This window comes from Amblyomma mixtum, chromosome 5, assembly GCF_055824585.1.
Source record: "Amblyomma mixtum isolate Tamu chromosome 5, ASM5582458v1, whole genome shotgun sequence".
Classification (NCBI taxonomy): Eukaryota; Metazoa; Arthropoda; class Arachnida; order Ixodida; family Ixodidae; genus Amblyomma; species Amblyomma mixtum.
This window is the reverse complement of record NC_143016.1, coordinates 164,494,632-164,511,601: the sequence shown is the minus strand read 5'-3', so window position 1 is coordinate 164,511,601 and position 16,970 is coordinate 164,494,632. Positions and strand designations below refer to the sequence as shown.

The window sequence follows — 16,970 nt, the reverse complement described above, 5'->3', positions numbered from 1 at the left end:
TTTTACCAGTGGAGGGCAAAGTGAGACTGTTTTTTTACTGCTTTTATTTCATTCGGGGTTAACGTAATCAGCACGCAATAGTGTAAATCTACTGAGCTCTGTACCAGAAGGCCCTCAGCCGTGACATGAGAAGGAAATGAAAAGTGAGCTATGTACACCATTGTCGTGAACAGTGTCGGCCCTCAGAGGAAACGCGATTGATAACCGGGTAAACAACCAGGAAACTGTTCTCAATCGCTTCTCAGGCGACTAGGAAATGGAGCTCGACCAGGGAAATGGACGCAGGCAGGAGAACCCAGCTTAAGGAAATGGGGACCGATAGCGCACAGGCGACAGCATGGAGAGGGTGTCCGCCATCGTCAGTGCTCGCATCAGCAGCCTCCGGGACACAGGAAACCGAGCGCCCATAAGGACTCCGAGTGGTCCCGGACCGCGACACAGTTCGTACCCGGAGACGCGCTGGTGGTCTTCGCCCCGGGGCACAGCCATGTTCGCAAGCAAGGTGTTCGTGTTGGGCGTGCTCGTCGCAGTCGGCGTGGTGGTGGCCCACCGGCCGAGCCGGGAGCTCCACGTCGCCGGTGCCCTCCGGGAGAGACTCCGGCTGGCCCAGTGCCGAGCCACCTGCCTCGGAGAGGTCAGTGACGCTGGAAGTAGTGGACGCCTACGGCTGGCATTTATCCGGTAGCTGAATTGTTCAGAGAGCGCGGCGGTTGATACGTAGTTCGTTTAACCAGAGCTTTAACGTACCACAGCTGCCCACAGGGTTGTGAGAGACGCCGTAGCAGAGATCTCCGGATAAATTCCGACCGCTTGAGGTTCTTTACCCTGCATTCACTTCGCATGGCGCTCGGCCACGGGGGATTCTGCATCTCTGCTCCATTGAAATGTACGCGCCACGGCCGCGACAGTTGTTTTAAAGGTATTCGCTTTGACACTGACTGCGCAGCCTGTGCAACATACCTGGCCGTGAATTAATTCAGTAATTCACGCGTGATATAAGCAGGAAACGCACTTTTGACAGCAAGTGCCTGAAGCAAATAGCAGTAACATTTTTGTTTCTTTTAAGGAGAAAAATGAAAATAGGCAGTTCTCGCGAGTGGAGGTGTCAAGCCTGGTTCACATGCGAGCGACTGAGCGGCGCGTCGCAGCGAAATCTTCCAACTCGTTGCAACCTCGTCGCTCTGCCCGCTCGATCCGTCGCGACGGCTCGAAACAGGTTTTTACACCGCGGAGGCAGGAATCGCTAGCGTTCCCGCTTGCATGTCAAACAGGCTTCAGTCCTTGTAGTAGTAAAATACCTTCATTCCGTAATTCCTGCACCCCTAGCAAGAAAAACTAAGAACGCATACTCAGGTTTCGTGAGGACAGTCGTATTCCGATTTCTTAGTCAATGATGCCCGCAAGATACAAAATGTCCTTGGCGAAGCCAGGGCTCTGAACATTCCGGTGTTGACGCCCCCTAACTTTGCGAGCCGTCGGCAGCACAAACTGAGGCATCCGTGGAAACAATCGGAACAGTCGACGGCGTTGGAGGTCTCTAACGCTTCGCTCACAGCTCTGAGAAATGAAATATTTTTCCGGTTAACCGCTTATATTCGCCGCTATTTTGACGCTGTAAACTTATAATTTGAACCACACATAACGCCACAAAACATAAATAATTTGTTGCCGAGAAATTGGCACAAATTCTGATCGGTGACCGTCAATGTCGCTTTATTTTAATGTGACTTGCTTTAATCCAGTTTAACTCGCCCCTGTGGCTCAGTGGATTCGCCATTCGGCTGCTATAAGCTCAAGTATAGGCGTGCTGAATCTCGGCCGCGCCAGCCTCAATTTGATGGAGACAAAATGCGAAAACGCCCTTGTGCTGAACGATGTAAGTGCACGTTAAAAAGCCCCAGGTGCTCCAAATTAATCCGGAGCCCTCCACTATAGTGATCGAGCTCTTCTGCAATTAAAGTCTAAAAGGAGTTAAATTTTCACAGGAGGTTTTTTTAGGTAAAGATATTTTTTCTTCGGCATAGTAATACCACTGTTCACGTACGCCGGAAAAGTGGCGAAGCTGTTAACTAGCAAAGTGATTAACTAAATTCTAATAGGTACCTTTTTCACTCTTATAGCCAGAGGCCTGGTTGTAAGTAGAGAGTTGCAGTTCGCCGTTACCAATACCATATCATTTTTTAGGATATGGTATTTCGAATTTTTGAAATTGCGCGAAAATCATCTAAAAGCCTATTTTAAAAATTAGTCGCGAACTGCCCTGAAACGCCTGGTGTACTTTAATTCGGTTTAATACACTGGCTTTTCACTAGATTCCATTCCATTGAAATCAGCCGCTGCAGCGATTGGCTTATATCGACGATAACGACTCACTGAACAACACAACGGGGAAGGAATAGAATATAATGGAATAGCTGCGTCATGCTGGCCGTGAAGTTTTCCTCCCTTTTCACATCAGGTGTACGGATACGTCCCGATTCAACCATTTGTCTGCATCATTATTTGCTGTTTGTTAATCTCTGGACAAGCAGTATCACAGGCAATTTGATTTGTTCCACGTGATTTCGGCTTCGTCAGACCAGAAGTGATTGAGCGTCGAGCTTTCAACAAAACCTACTCTCGTTATACGCATTACATCGCTACATGGAAGTAAGTAGTTATGCGGGCCATATTGCTTAAATTCTCTCATCGGTACACAATAACGTTGACGATTCCTTGCCTGCCAGCCTAGTGCGCGTCGAGAGATACCGCAAAAATTTGAGGGGAAAGATTACTGTACTGATCTCATGTGTAGTTGCGTGCTACGTCTTTACTTTCAGCTTGGCCTGGCAACCGGGTCCCAGCAGATTGAATGCAAGGGAGACAAGGAGTGTTACATGGTGAGTCTTCTAGTTCAGGGTATAATTCACGTAGAGTTCACATGATTTATATTTTATAGGAGGCACTTCGAAAAACAGCGAATTTGTTGAATGCAGCACTTGTGGGTGCAACGTAGGATTTTAAGATGTAAAAATCAACGGTGGTGTACTCCAGCAAATCGCACTCTCTTGAACATGCAGGTAATTTCAGACCGAACGCACTTGGCTGTTAGCCCCGGTTCGGCCATATTTACAGGCCAGATTTACGGCCAGCCTGAGGCATGAAACCGTCTTCTGGCTCTCAGTTTTTTGCCTTGATTATGAACGCGTCGTATCACTGCATCGAACAAGTGCACTTGCTTCGCCCAAACCGTGCCGCGTCATCCAAAAAGAACTTTCTACTTCTCGTACATCCAGAAAGCATGGTTGGTAGATCCAGCGTATATTCTTGGTGAGACAGGATTTCTCTCTTCGGCTTGATATTTTATTTTTATTATGAAGGTTTCAAGTAATTTAATCAGTGTGGGAGCATGCACAAAGCACGAGGAGATCTCACCTGGCGGTTGCGTATATTAAGGAATTTGTTGTTAGCTCCTTGAAGAACACGACACGTAGCCGCTCTCATGCGCTCTGCTTCAGGATATGCATCTTTGCATCTTCAGTCTGGCAATCCTTCTTTGAGCGCATGGATGGGCTATGTATACTCACCAGGTGTGCGAGCTGCGTGCGTGCGGAATTGATGCAAAGCCAAAAGGATCACAGCTGAACACTAAGCAGTGCCTGCTTACCCAACCCACGATACTTCTAGAACCCTGTAAATGTCCCGTAATGACTCAAAAGACCGCAAAAAGGACATGCGCTGTGTTCTGGGCGCATGTCGTTGTCGGCTGAGCACATGCAGCGTACGCGTCAGCGACATGGAAGCCGACAAGGAGCGTTCGTCAGGACAGCGTCGGTTCCTCTCACCACTTCCATTGTCCCCGCAGTGCTGGGAAGTGTGCGGCCTCTTCTACGACAACTTCACCATCTGGGGACCCATGTGCACCGCGGCAGACATCTGCGTAAGTCAATCCGCCCTGCAGGTTTTTTTTCTTTTTTTTTTTTGCGGGAGACCCCGTGTACAATATGAGAGGAACGGAGTAAGAGCATTCAGTTATTGATATCATCATTGTTAGGCGCGACAGGCACGGTTTTTTTTTTGTTTTGTAACTTGTTCTCCAATTAGCGTATAACATTCAGAAGTCATTTTCTACTTTAGTGAAGAAATAGCAAAAAAATTCGCACTTCTATGCAAAATTATTCTTTTCTTTTATACTATGGGGAGTGTTTATGTGATAAGCGTATGGGTGCATACATGAGTCAGTGGAGCAGTCTTGTCTGCTCTCAGTACATTCACTGCTACTGTGGTAGCACAAATGAAGAAAAATAGCGTGTTCATGAGGAACTGTTCCGTGAATATGACGGTCCTTCACATTTATAATTCTCACACGTAAATAGTACCAGAAGGCCTTAGAACGGTTCGTTTACATCAGACCGAGCTTCTACATATACCGGGTGTTTTCTTGCTTTTTTTAAGGTCCAATTTTTTTCTTATACGGCTTTCGACGTAAACAGAAGTATTTTGCGGCATACTAATACCAGTGTTGGCAGACATCACAGAACTGGCGAATCATGTTAACTAGTAGACTGATTAGGCCTAACTAAATTTTAGGACTTAAATTTTTAACTATTTTCGATAGACTCCTGGTTGCATTCAGTTATTTGCAGCCGGTCGTTTGTAATAGCCATATCAGTTTTTAGAGTTTTGAAAATGCGATTACCCTCGCCGCTGTCGCTCAACTAATTCGGGTCATTGTCACGCCATTCGAAAACCATGCCCTTGCGGCGTCACAAAGAGTGGCGTCAAATAAAAGGCGACATGCCGTAAAACACATACGACGTGACATTCTCTGCCCCGCCCGCGCTGAAGCAGCGAAGTGGCGAGGAGCGGGGAGCAACACCAGTGTGTTCCGGTTGGCTTCCAAGAATGCCAGCTCCTCCGATTTGCTGCCTTGCACAGGGGGAAAGACACGAAGGGTTGCAAAAGGGAACGGAGAAGGAGAGAGATGTGAATGCGTCCGAGGACACAAGGTAAACACGTGTGTATTGCTAGGCTACGGAAATTTTGTTCACATGGGCTTTAAGACGATGGGTGGGATGGGAATGGGGCAGTACATCTACCACGGTTACTGCGCTGATTTTTTTGCTTACTAAAAGCGAAAACTCGGAATCTTACGCGTAGAGCGTTGAAACTTTGTGTGTGCCTCTTCAAGCATCATTGCTCACTTGGTTCTTTTGTCATCAGTAAACTTCCTTTTCGGTCTTTCACAGCTTCGCATTAAGAACCTTCTGTGCACTTATAACACGCGAGGAGGGAGAAAAAAAGACCAAGTCAAGACAGCCCGCAGGGCGGATGTTCGACTACAGGCTAAAACCTCCCCTGGAGGAGCTGTTAGCAGAGGGCCCATGTTCTTGTCTCTATTGTCAACGTTTTTTTTTTCTAGTTGTTCGCCTGTTCTTCGGAGCGCAGCGGCTCCTGCACGAGCATGATCTCCTAACGTATACCTCCCAACACCCTTTGCGCAGTTTCCCGGCTGTCAGGTGGCCTGCTCCTTCAAGCGCACAAATGGAACCGGTACGTATACTCCCACGTAGTAGCACGAAACGAGAGGGGACCGCTAGCACTTGGTGCCGACAGAATGAACCGAACACAAGGCAGAACTCTACGTGCCGGACCTAGCTGACTACATTGAGCTCCCCGAGTTTTTTGTCTGCAGTGTTTTGTTAAGCCGCTACAGCTCTCAAGTAGTACCTTCAAAAGTTAGAACGGATGTTTGCTCGTTGAAGAGTCAGTCTCTCAGTTTTAATTTTCCTTTCACTCGTTTCTTTATTTTCTTCTAAACACATTTTCTTTCATCGAGTGATTGACTACTTGATAGTTTCTTTGGTTTCAATGACATGTGAAATTCGGAGGCGAGTCGGCAGAAGGTGTAAAATTGCGGACGAAGGTCCCGAAAGCCCATAAGAAGTCTTCCCGCTTCAGAACAATCTATGTAGCGCGTGATAGCAAATATTAAATATAAAATATATTATGTACACAATTATCTACAAAAAATATACCATCATAAGCAAGAAATACCACAGATGCGCGGCCAATATATCCCTGAGAAAGTAACAAGTACAGAAGGGATACACAGAGGGGTATGCAATGCCTCAAAAGCACCGACGCAACAAAGAAACAAAACTGTTTTTCCTTCTCTAAATGCAAACAAAGCACATCATTAAACTTGACACCTCAGAGACAGAGATAAACTGTAAGAGAAGACCTGTATTTAGGTTTCTGCTAGCGAGTGTTTATCTACAGAGCTCATCAAAGTGTTCCTCACTGTAGTTTTTCAGGGCTGAATCCAAAATGTATAGACACGGTCGCTTGATGCAAAGCGCACGCTTTGTATCTAGCGGCCGTGGTATAGACTTGTGCATGCAACCTAATCGGTGTCAGATATCTCACTGGGCAAATACTCTCTCAGTAGCCCATTTGGTATGAACATTCAAAGCGTGTGCTCTAAAAGCTTCCTAGAATATTGTTTCTATCTTTTAATAGGTGTGTTCACAAACGCTGTCCGCTTTTTCTTCTAATTTGTTCGAAAAGGGAGAGGGCTTCATTTTAGGAATACCTCTGTCGCGCTTCCAGTAATGAAGCATCTTTCAGTAGCATCTCATTAGCTTTCAAATATTTTTGATTTGTTCGTTCTCGTTGTGACTTTCATGTCAGCACTCCATAATGATTCCGTCGTAGTGAACAAGTCATTAGTGAAGTCAGATCTTGAACCGGACTCTACTTGATCCGCACGGACGTAATTTATTGACTATGTTCCCGTTTTGGCTATCATTGTCGTGAAAAAGTACTACAGAGGTAGAGAATTTTGCTGCGGAAATTAACGAAAAGGCTAGGATCACACAGCTGCGACGGCTCATTCAAGAAGCCTCCTCACATCCCAGCAAGTTCAAGTGCCGAGCGGACCCCAAGAATGCAGGCTTCCTCCTTGCAGGCATCGCAGCTGCGAAAAGCCCCGCAGAGGAGGAACTGGCCGGCGTGTTCGCAGACCCGCCGCGGCTGGAAGCGGCCGACGGAGACCAGGCGGTGCGCGTGACGTGGCATCAGCCTCTGGGTCTCGGGGGCGTCCCGGCCGAACCGGCGCTGGTGTACCTGCTGCTGCTGAGGGGAGTGGTACACCGGGACCGCTGGGAGGAGGCCGCCCAGGTACGCATGCCAGCCGAGCGGTCGGAGATCTGCCGACATGAAAGCATGTGCCCCGTGTTAGGTTTGTGCAGTTAGAACAAAAAGATAATACAATAAATACACAGCATAAAGAGGGCAGCGGTATACTGTCCCTCCCCTCCACTTTGCATGGTCATGCACTCAGACTTTTGCTTCTTATACGTTATGAGACAGAAGGTTTGATGCAGCAACAACTTGTCTCGCGTGTAGTCACCGCCAGTTCTGCCCCAGGGGGCCGTAACTTTGTAACGCTTCGTTTCCCTTTCTGCCACTGCTCGCGGCTTCCCGATGGCCTAGGACGTCGCGGAACGAATCCAACGACAGACGACCTAAAGAAAAGGGAAAAGGAAACCAGCGCCTACAAAAGACGGCCCCAGATTGGCGCTTTTCGTCTCCATCTGTTTGTTTCACTCATTCCCACCGATTGTTCCCTATAGTGTCCATCTTTTACCACTTCTCGCGGCCACTGATTTGCTGTTGTTTGCTGGGAGATGTTCAAGATGTTTGGGCAGTATGCGAGGATGAAAAAAGCTGAAACATGATGTAATGCTTTGTCTCTTGATGATGTTTATATCTCACAACTACTTCAATGATATTAGTAGCGCAATTTTATGCTCAGCTTTGAGTACTTAAAATTATGACGGCATAAATTATATTTATTGGTCAGAACGAGTATACCTAAATGAAATTCCTATACAGGCTAAGGAAGACGATAGCGTGATGCACGCGTCGAAGTTAACGCTGTCTACGTGCGCTCGTGGTCAATAGCTCTTGAAAGTCGCTAATCAGTTTCTTAAAAAAAGAAACAGAAAACCCCGAACAACTCTAAAACTCAGTGGAGAGGTCGTGATGACGTCACAAGGTCACGTGACCTATTTCCCAAGTGCACAGTAAACAATCCGAACAATCGGCACAGGGCTCTAGAGCACCTAATTCGGATTTGTCCAAACTATGCAAATCGACCGTCATCGTTTTATGCCTGCTCGCGACAAAAAAAGGGCATCATGCCATTCCTAAAGGAGGAGCGCAAATATACCTGCAATCTCCACCCCCACGTTTCGACGCACCTGCTACGTCCCTTTGTGATGCTTTTTCACAGCCTCAACCATCGCGCCTCACTCTTCGCAGACGCAGTACCAGAACGCGACCCTGAGCCGCAGCCAGCTGAAGCAGTCGTCCGAGCTGGAGATCGTGGCTCTGGCGCCCCGTGGACCCTGCGCGCGCAGCCGGCTGATGCTGGAGCTGGACGCCATACGGCCAGACCAGGACACCCTGCTGTCGGACGCCGCGGATAGGGTGGAGACCTGCGCCGCGCCCAAATTGCTGGGGCTGCGCCGTTCGGCGGGGCAAAAGGTCGAGGCGCAGGTCTCCTGGGACTGCGCCCACCGCTCGTCCCACTCCAAGAGAGTCAAGTTCGAGGTGCGCGCCCATTACAGTGGCTTTGTAGACCACATTAATGTCGACCGATATTTGGAAGGTTTTCCGCGGGGTGAACGTCAGAGCCGGAGGCAAAAATTAGCGAACGCCTAGACAATGCCCAGCCTGGGTTGCGATTGCGCAAGGATAGCCTCGATGCGCTGTCGCATCACTTTCGATTCGGTGACATTACTTCCGGTCCGGCACATATCCAAGGGTGCACCCGAGGGGGCGAACCCTCCCGCTTTTTGTCTTGGCAGTGCTCAGCCAGCTTTAAGCACACCCCTCCTCCCCCCGCCCCCGCCAGTTATATAAAAGTAATTACCTTGAGCCCCTCCCAAAAAAAATTCCTGGCTACGCGCCTGCTTCTGGTTATCACTTCCGGACTGGTTACATTACACTGGCTAAGTCATGCCTAGTCATGAAATTGCATGCTTATTGTTATGACCGCGTATCAAGTGTCATTGATGACGTCGTCATATATGTCATCAAGTGTGACCCCAGACGCCGACACTGAAAAATGGTCCAGCCAGATCCTTATTCTCCCGCATAAAACTAAATCCCGCAATTACCTACTAGCCAAGCAGAATGCTATCCAGACAGCCCAGAGAGTGTGGGCTCTCGAAGTATACCCAAGCCTGGGAAATCTTGACAGATGTTTTAAATGTGCTTTACTACCTCCACCGCATGGCACTAAGCATTCAAATCTAACTCTGGATTTTTAAATCTTTCCTACAAACCATTCATTTCCTACGGTCGTCAGAAGAAATTACGGGACGATCAGACTTCTGATGTAATAATTGGGTGAAAGCGGTTGGATTTTACCTCGATGATCACTTCGATGCTTTTACTCCACTGACTGCTTTTACTAAGCCGAGACCATGGACCAAGGCCGAGGCTTTACACACACGACATAATTTTTCTGGAGGGTGAGAGTGAGCGGAGATGGGTTAGTGTAGCGGTGGGTGAGCGGCGAGTCCCATGGCTAGAGGAGGTGGGGTGTCTGGAGTGTGCTCCTTCCGGAAGGCAGCTGCCTTTCCCACAGCGTGCTTGAATTCGATTCACCATTGCTTTTTTAATCCGCTGCTGCGTTGGTAACTAGTCCGGTGCGACCTTGTGGAGGGTGGAGATTAAGTTGTGTCTGGCACTTCTGGAGGACAGAGTTGGGTGGATGGCTGAGGGATGAGGCTCCTGCAAGGTGGTGGTGGATGTGGGTAGGGTGGGGAGGGGGATCGGGATGGCGTTGGGTGTGGGGCTAAAGAAGGCGTAGTGAGGGGAGGTATTTGGTACTTCCGTAAAACAGATATCATTTTACAAGTCAGGCTTTGCAGATGGAGGAAGCGTAGGCCACAAATATCAATACGTTCTAGCTGCATCTTATGGCACTCTGTAGTTTCGTCACAGTTACATGTGAAAACTGCCCCACTGCGTTACGCGGTGTTCACTAGGGGCAGAAGACAGATAGCGCTATTGCGGTCCTAGGAGAAGTTCAAATATCGGGAGGTGTGGACGGATGAAGAAAGGGAATTTATAAAGGCCCATGATGAATGTCTCAAGACGAAAGGAAATATTAACGCAGCCATGATAAAACATAGAGCACTATAGAGAGATACCATAGAAATGAATCAATACCATGGAGTGGTGTAATGGTTCTAGAGCTGACATTTTCGAAAGGGGTACTAGGCTTGTAATCAGACGTGCTACAAACACTAGAGATTAACGAAAGTACTGTGCTCACATTAGCTTTAGGGGATCATGGAAACACACTAAGACATGCTATAAAGAAGAATAATATTGGTTGTTCGTCCGTTGGGCTCCTCGCAGAGAGCAAAGTAGAGTACACGTGAACGGCAACCAGAGCCCATAACTTTCATACCGGCCGGTGGTTCCGCACTTATGGAGGTTAAAGCTGTACTTTGGTTCTCTGTACTTTGGTTCACATTAATATAACTTTAGCATCCGCCAACCGCTCACTCGGCCTACTAAAGCACAACCTCAGACAGGCTCCCCCCCACCTGAAGAAACTTGCGTACATCACACTCATTCGTCCGAAGATTGAATATACATCAGCCATCTGGGATCCTGAACAAGCCTATCTCATAGCAAACATTGAGTCCTTGCTGAACCGTGCTGCGCGTTTTATTTTTTCAGACTACTCACATACTACCAGTGTCACTGCCCTAAAAAATCGTGCCGAATTAGAAGACTTGTCTTTCCGCCGCAAATTATCAAGACTAGCTCTTTTCCATAAACTGTATCACCATCCATCGCTCCACCACGATTTTTTCCTATCACCATCAACCTTCTTTCCACGGCTCGACCATCCGCACAAAGTTAAGCGCATCGCGTGTCATTCATCTGCATTTGCGAAGTCATTCATACCACGCACTGTCATAGAGCGGAAAGATCTACCAGCACACATAGCCACTGAATCTAACGCCTCCACATTTCTCGATCTCATCCGCAGCGACATTGGCATCTGAAATATACTGCTTATTGAAATTATGTGATTTATGGGCAATACGTACACGCTGTGTGCGTTCATTTCTGTTATGCCTTATTGTTTTCTTAAACCTATTATTATATTGCTTTCTATTAGCCTGTTTCTTTATCCTCTGGTGCTTAATTATTTTCCCATGTTATATTTAGCCTATTTATTGTTCATTTGCTTGTTCATAATATTCCTGTTACATGTGACCCCCCCCCCCCCCCTATGTAATACCCTCGAATGAGGGCCTTTAGGGGTATGTTGAATAAATAAATAAATAAATAATGTGTGCTAGTGAAATCAGGCCATTCTAGGTACACGTCCCACTGATACGACAAATTCACCAGCCACGCGTCCTGGGGAGTTTTGTACTCTCTATACACCGTTTCATAAATAGCAGTCAACGCTGCCACAGGTACGAAAGTAGTCCGCTGCCAAAAAGCAGCGAAATGTATCCGTTCGCCTCGCGTCGTGGCTGAGTGGTACGAAGCGTGCGCCTGTCTGTTCATTTTATAAGCGGCCAAGGTTCGACTCGCGGCTTGGCTGGTTTTTTATTTTTTTTTTCCATTTTACTTAAAAGGTTCATTAGGCAGAAACTCGAAACTGTCAAACTCTAATACCTACTTCGAAAAACACAGCGCTGTTTACTTGTTTCGAAGGGAAAAGGCAGGCATACATACGATGTAACTTGAGTCGGATGGCATTGAGTGCAAAGCTGTCATATTTAACACTGCGAGAGCTCGATATTGTCACCTTGCTAGGTCGTTTTTGCGGTGATCTTATTCCAGTAGAGAGACCTTCTTTCTTGAACCTCGCAACTGTCCGAGGGCTCACCCCCGTCATCTCGCCAACAGTTTCGAGAACTTCACGCACAGTGTTCTCAGGGAAGCGCTTCCTTACGCTAGAGTAAACGTTGACAATCACCTGCTAGCAGTCTTTCGAAATTTTCGGAGACTTCAGCTTGGAGAATAGGTGCGCAGGAGATGTTTTTGAAGGCGCAGCGGGCGAAGAAAACAAGCGTGTAGGAGATAGCGGTGGCATTTTCGCAGACTCAGAAACCGAAAGACGAAAGCAGACGACATCACCGGCCGGCCTAGCTGCGAAAATCTGATACAGGAGGAGCCGGAAAAAAACCAGAAAACTCAGGCACTCTGTTTTGAAGAACATAAAAGAAAAAGAAATCTTTTTGCAAAATAAAACACTTTTATTATTATGCTACAATATCGACGAACGTTTACTTTAATTGTAAGTTCATTACTCTTTTCACTTTCGACGCACTACAATACGATGCGGATGAGGAGCGCGAACAGGCGCCGCAGCCTTCGCTGCGTTGACTGCTATGTATGAAGCGGAGTATAGTACACAGACTGTGGCACATTCTCTATCCTCTTTTCACAGCCACGGGCGTCACGAGTAGGGCTCTCAACCAGACACGTGATAACCTGACAGTTCTGCTCACAGCCGCATTTAAGTGTGCGTCGGCGGGTCTTCGCGCTCTCCCAGGTCACGTGGAAGGTCCTGGACAACGCGGTGGATGTGACGGGGCGCCTGTACACCTCCCGGCAGTCAGCCACGCTCCCTCTCTGGCCGGACACCTCCTACTCCATCTTCGTCCGCCGCCTATCAACGTGGACGGGAGAACCTGAAGCGGAGACGCAGGCCCTCCTCCTCGACACGTTCCTGGTTGCCGAGCCCGAAGGCAGCATTCAGAAAGCCCCTCCACGTGAGTTACACCTGCATGCTCCCTCACTAATGCTCGCGTTCGCCCCTGCATTGGCTACTCATAGACGTTGGTTCCCGTCGCAAGCAACATATTGATTGGTCACACAGTACACATCCGCCAGCCAAGCGCAAAATGTATCGTCATAATAAGGAAATCCGGCTGCTCCCCAGCGCATTTAATAACCACAACTAAAGGCAATACTTCTGAACTTTCGATAGATTTAACATCGAAATTTGAATTCTTGGCCATCAGCCTTCTTTAATGTACAGATATCAATGCTTAGAAATAACCCAGGTTGTCATTGTTACCTTTCTTTCGCCGCGTGGGCTGCATGATTTAGTATTATCATTCTGAGCGAAACTGCCACAGGCCATAATGTACTACATTGATACGTCTAGGGTTGAAGTACCTCTGAAGCAAGTGATGTGTGGGTCACTGTAACTTGGTGTTAAACCAAGAAGCCTCATCTTTTGGTTATAAAACGGTCGTTATTCATATTCTTCTGTGATTTTCGCGTTCCTTTGTATCAGTTCTTCCACCACCAAACGTCTGACCACTTTTGCCGAATTTCCAAATATTCACCTGGCAAATGCATATTGCATAGAAGCGTCCTTGCGATGTCAACACTGATGTATGTCCTTTATATTGTAGGTGGCGCCATCTGTATGCCTCACCAAATTACATTACCTCATCATATTACATTACATCACCTAATTACCCATGAAATTACATGGGAAGGGGAAAAAATACCACAACTGTAGGGGTGCACAAAGGATTAAGGCAAGGTTGTCCTCTATCACCGCTGCTCTTCATGCTCTACGTGATAAATATGGAAAGAAGGCTAGAAGAAAGTAATCTAGGTTATAATCTGTCGTACAGATTAGGCGGAAATGTAGTTGAGCAGCAACTCCCGGGTTTAATGTATGCGGGCGATATTGTATTCTTAGCAGATAGCCAGGAAGATTTACAAACTTTGGTTAATTGTTGTGGAGACGAAGGAGATGCTCTAGGATTCAGTTTTAGCGCAACTAAATCAGGTGTGATGATTTTTAACCATACAACTGATCAGGTGCTTACAATACAAGGCCACGAAATACCCAAAGTGACCGAATACAAATACCTCGGGATATGGCTAAACGAAGGGCAGATATACACGGAAAAGCACGAACAGGCTCTTAGGGCAACAGGACGAAGAGACGCCGGGATAATGAAACATAGGGCATTATGGGGGTACAACAAATATGAAGTACTAAGAGGTATTTGGAAAGGAATAATTTTGCCGGGACTTACTTTCGGCAATGCGGTTCTGTGCTTAAGGACAGAAGCTCAATCGAGATTAGACGTAAATCAGAGAGCTGCTGGAAGATTAGCACTGAGTTCGCGCTTGTGAAGAGCTTGTGGTTGTTCTGCTCTCCCATGCTTTTTCTCGGTGTTGGACTTCCGAGCACACACCATCATAACTACCGGATTTTCTGCATCATGCAATTAGCAGTTGCACTAGGCAAGCATTGCCTGTACACTAAGAAAATAATTGTTAACGCTCGGAACCTGTCGAAAGGGTGGACTATCTTAGTGAAAGGCTTAGCTCTGCGGCATTAGGGGCGAACTGATGTTCTACATTCACTGCTTCAATGTTTCAGCGTCGAGCTGCGTGAGCGTCGAAATCGTCGCCGGCTGCGCAGCCGCCCTGTTCGCCGTCTTCATCGTCTGCGCTGTAGCCCTGGCCCTGGTCGTGCGTCGACAAACGACGATCTCCAACGGACACGGGAGCACTGGCAAGTCTGAATCTGCACACGACGGTGAGTTCGAGGAAATAGATTTTAGTGGCGAGGAACAGATTGCATGCGGTCGCCCTACCAAAAATCGAGAGACCATGAGGGACAAAAGTCTGAGCATAGGGCTGGAGAGTTGCCACACGGTCTTTCCAGTAATGTGCACTATGCTTATAGGCATTCAGAGGAACGCCAAGGTACTTGAGCGGATTACGTGTCCATTGCATGCCAGCATATTTGACAGGTGTGGATTCCCACAATCAAAAGCAGACACCGCAACTCTTAGAACGATTAATCTGAGCTCCTGACATTGAACCAGTCCTCCGTTGAGCAAATAACCTCATCGATGCTTGGCTTACGAGCGCAGAAAAACGCGAGGTCATCCGCTTAGGTTAATACCTTCAGCTCGCGACCCATTATAGGGACGCCATTGACAGCTGCACTGTTTATAGCACTTAGAAAAAGTGGCTCCAAGTATAATGCGAACAGAAGTGGGGACAGCGGGCAACCCTGTTTCACAGGGGACTGAATGCGCACTTGTGAGAGACAGCCATTTAAAATCAAACGTGTATTGTTGGTCGTTGGTTCACAGTGTGTATGACAGTAAAGCGTGCTGGGGATGTGTACTGATGTTATAATAATAAAAAATGAAACGAGGTATATAAATGCTATTAATTAGGCTTCAGAAAAGAAGGAAAAGACGCTGTCGCATCTACTCTTAACACGAAGCTTAAGCGTCTTCTTAAGCTTGGCGTAGCTGTGCACCAAAGCGAAATGAACCGATGACTGAATGGGCCTCCTCCGCAGCTTGTCCCGAGAGACGCAGCCGACGTGGGTCCCAGCTGTGCAATGGCGCCAAGGCCCTGCGCGGAGGCGGCGGCGGCCAGCCCAACGGGCCCTCGAGTCCCGTGGGCGAGTCCCAGGAGGACCTGCTCGCCGAACACCGGGAAGCCGGGGGCCGCCGCTTCGTCTACGACGCCCAGATGGCGTAACGGCCGTGCGCTATACCGCCAAAAAGCCCAGCTCAGTGGAAGCGTTCAGCTCACACCGGTGAAATGGGACGACGACAGACACTGCACCAATGCCGCAGCTCGGACTGACGATCATCTGCGGCGAAAACCTTGTACAGACGCATGAGCGAGTGTTCAGAGGTGGTTCGAGCTTTTTCTAAGTGCGCGCACTCAAACCTACAGGGTCAGGGGTCCTTCTTTCCAGCTGCATTTCGTTTGTACAGTTTCAAATGGCACCGAACAGATATGAGACCCCATCATTGGTGTTATTCGTAGCCTATTGCACGTTTTCTAGCCTCAAAATACCAGTATTGCATCGTGCAGGCGGAACACTGATAGCTGTTACTAGCCGGCGAATACGACTACAGCTGGTGCCAGTAACAATGGCACAAGCTGGGAAACAGACGACTTCTTCAGGGAATTATGTCGGTTCAATACAACAATGCAACTCGCCGCAATCTCCGCAGCGGAAGACGGAGGCGCAGCGGTCTTCTTCAATCGTTTCGTGCTAGTGCAAATTCCAGTATCCGTGGCGTAGTCTCTGTGTTACTTAGTGCGCCCGAGATACCGCCACGATTGGAAAACCGGGTGCGGAGTCTATGCAGGGATTTTCACTTGAATTCACAATCCCTAGGTGGAGCAAGACAACAGTCTCTGCCAGGCGCAAGGTTTCGCTGTCTTTTGAAAGATGACTGTCGTTCAGAATCGTCCAGCTGGCAGCGCGACCGTCAGTGGCGTCGGAAGACAAGTTTTCTTTTTGTTTGAAATGTGTTTGATCTTTCCTCCTCATTGTGCGTGTCGTCCTTAATGCGTTAGCATTAGAAGACCCATGGCGCCGAAATGCGTCGTCGTGGTCATAAAATTCGCCCATTGGCTAGAGGGAAGTGACGTCACTAGATGGAAGCATTCGCATTGGCTGGGGGAAATTTACGACCTTGACGTCAATACCAGAAGGGATGTCATTTCCTGTAAAAGCACCAACAGCTGATAAATAACTTGTCCTGAAATTTTGTTATCGTTTATTTATATATTTATTTATTTATTTTTCTTGTCGCGTTATTGGTGCGTGCGTTCTTTCTGTAATACGTAAATAAAAAACCAGTGCGTGCAGTCGTCGTCTCCAGTTCGGTACCTATTGCCACTTGACATCCTCCTCCGCCCGATGCGAACACCCCGCAAGGGGTCTTTCAGGAAATTAAAGTGATGTGATGATGTGACCGCACAGCAAGCTCTACCTTTCTGCCCACAGCGCAAGGAGAGTCTCCGTTCTCGCTCGGTATGAATTTGTCACCCGCTACGCACACAAAAAAAACACGAACACGCTGAGATCGCAGTATCAAATGGGGCTACACGTATGTGCTACTGCGTACGCACATGGAAGC

General features: G+C 47.8%; 1 protein-coding gene across 1 annotated transcript; it reads left to right on the top strand.

Moving 5' to 3' along the window:
- Positions 1 to 337: 337 nt before the first annotated feature.
- LOC149344476 (uncharacterized) lies at positions 338 to 16,319 on the top strand. Its single transcript, XM_089547234.1, has 9 exons — positions 338 to 634; positions 2,820 to 2,879; positions 3,845 to 3,919; positions 5,484 to 5,532; positions 6,950 to 7,161; positions 8,308 to 8,598; positions 12,587 to 12,806; positions 14,447 to 14,605; positions 15,386 to 16,319. The coding sequence occupies exons 1-9, from the start codon at positions 338 to 340 to the stop codon at positions 15,568 to 15,570; spliced, it is 1,548 nt and encodes a 515-aa protein (XP_089403360.1). The 3' UTR covers positions 15,571 to 16,319.
- Positions 16,320 to 16,970: the final 651 nt, after the last annotated feature.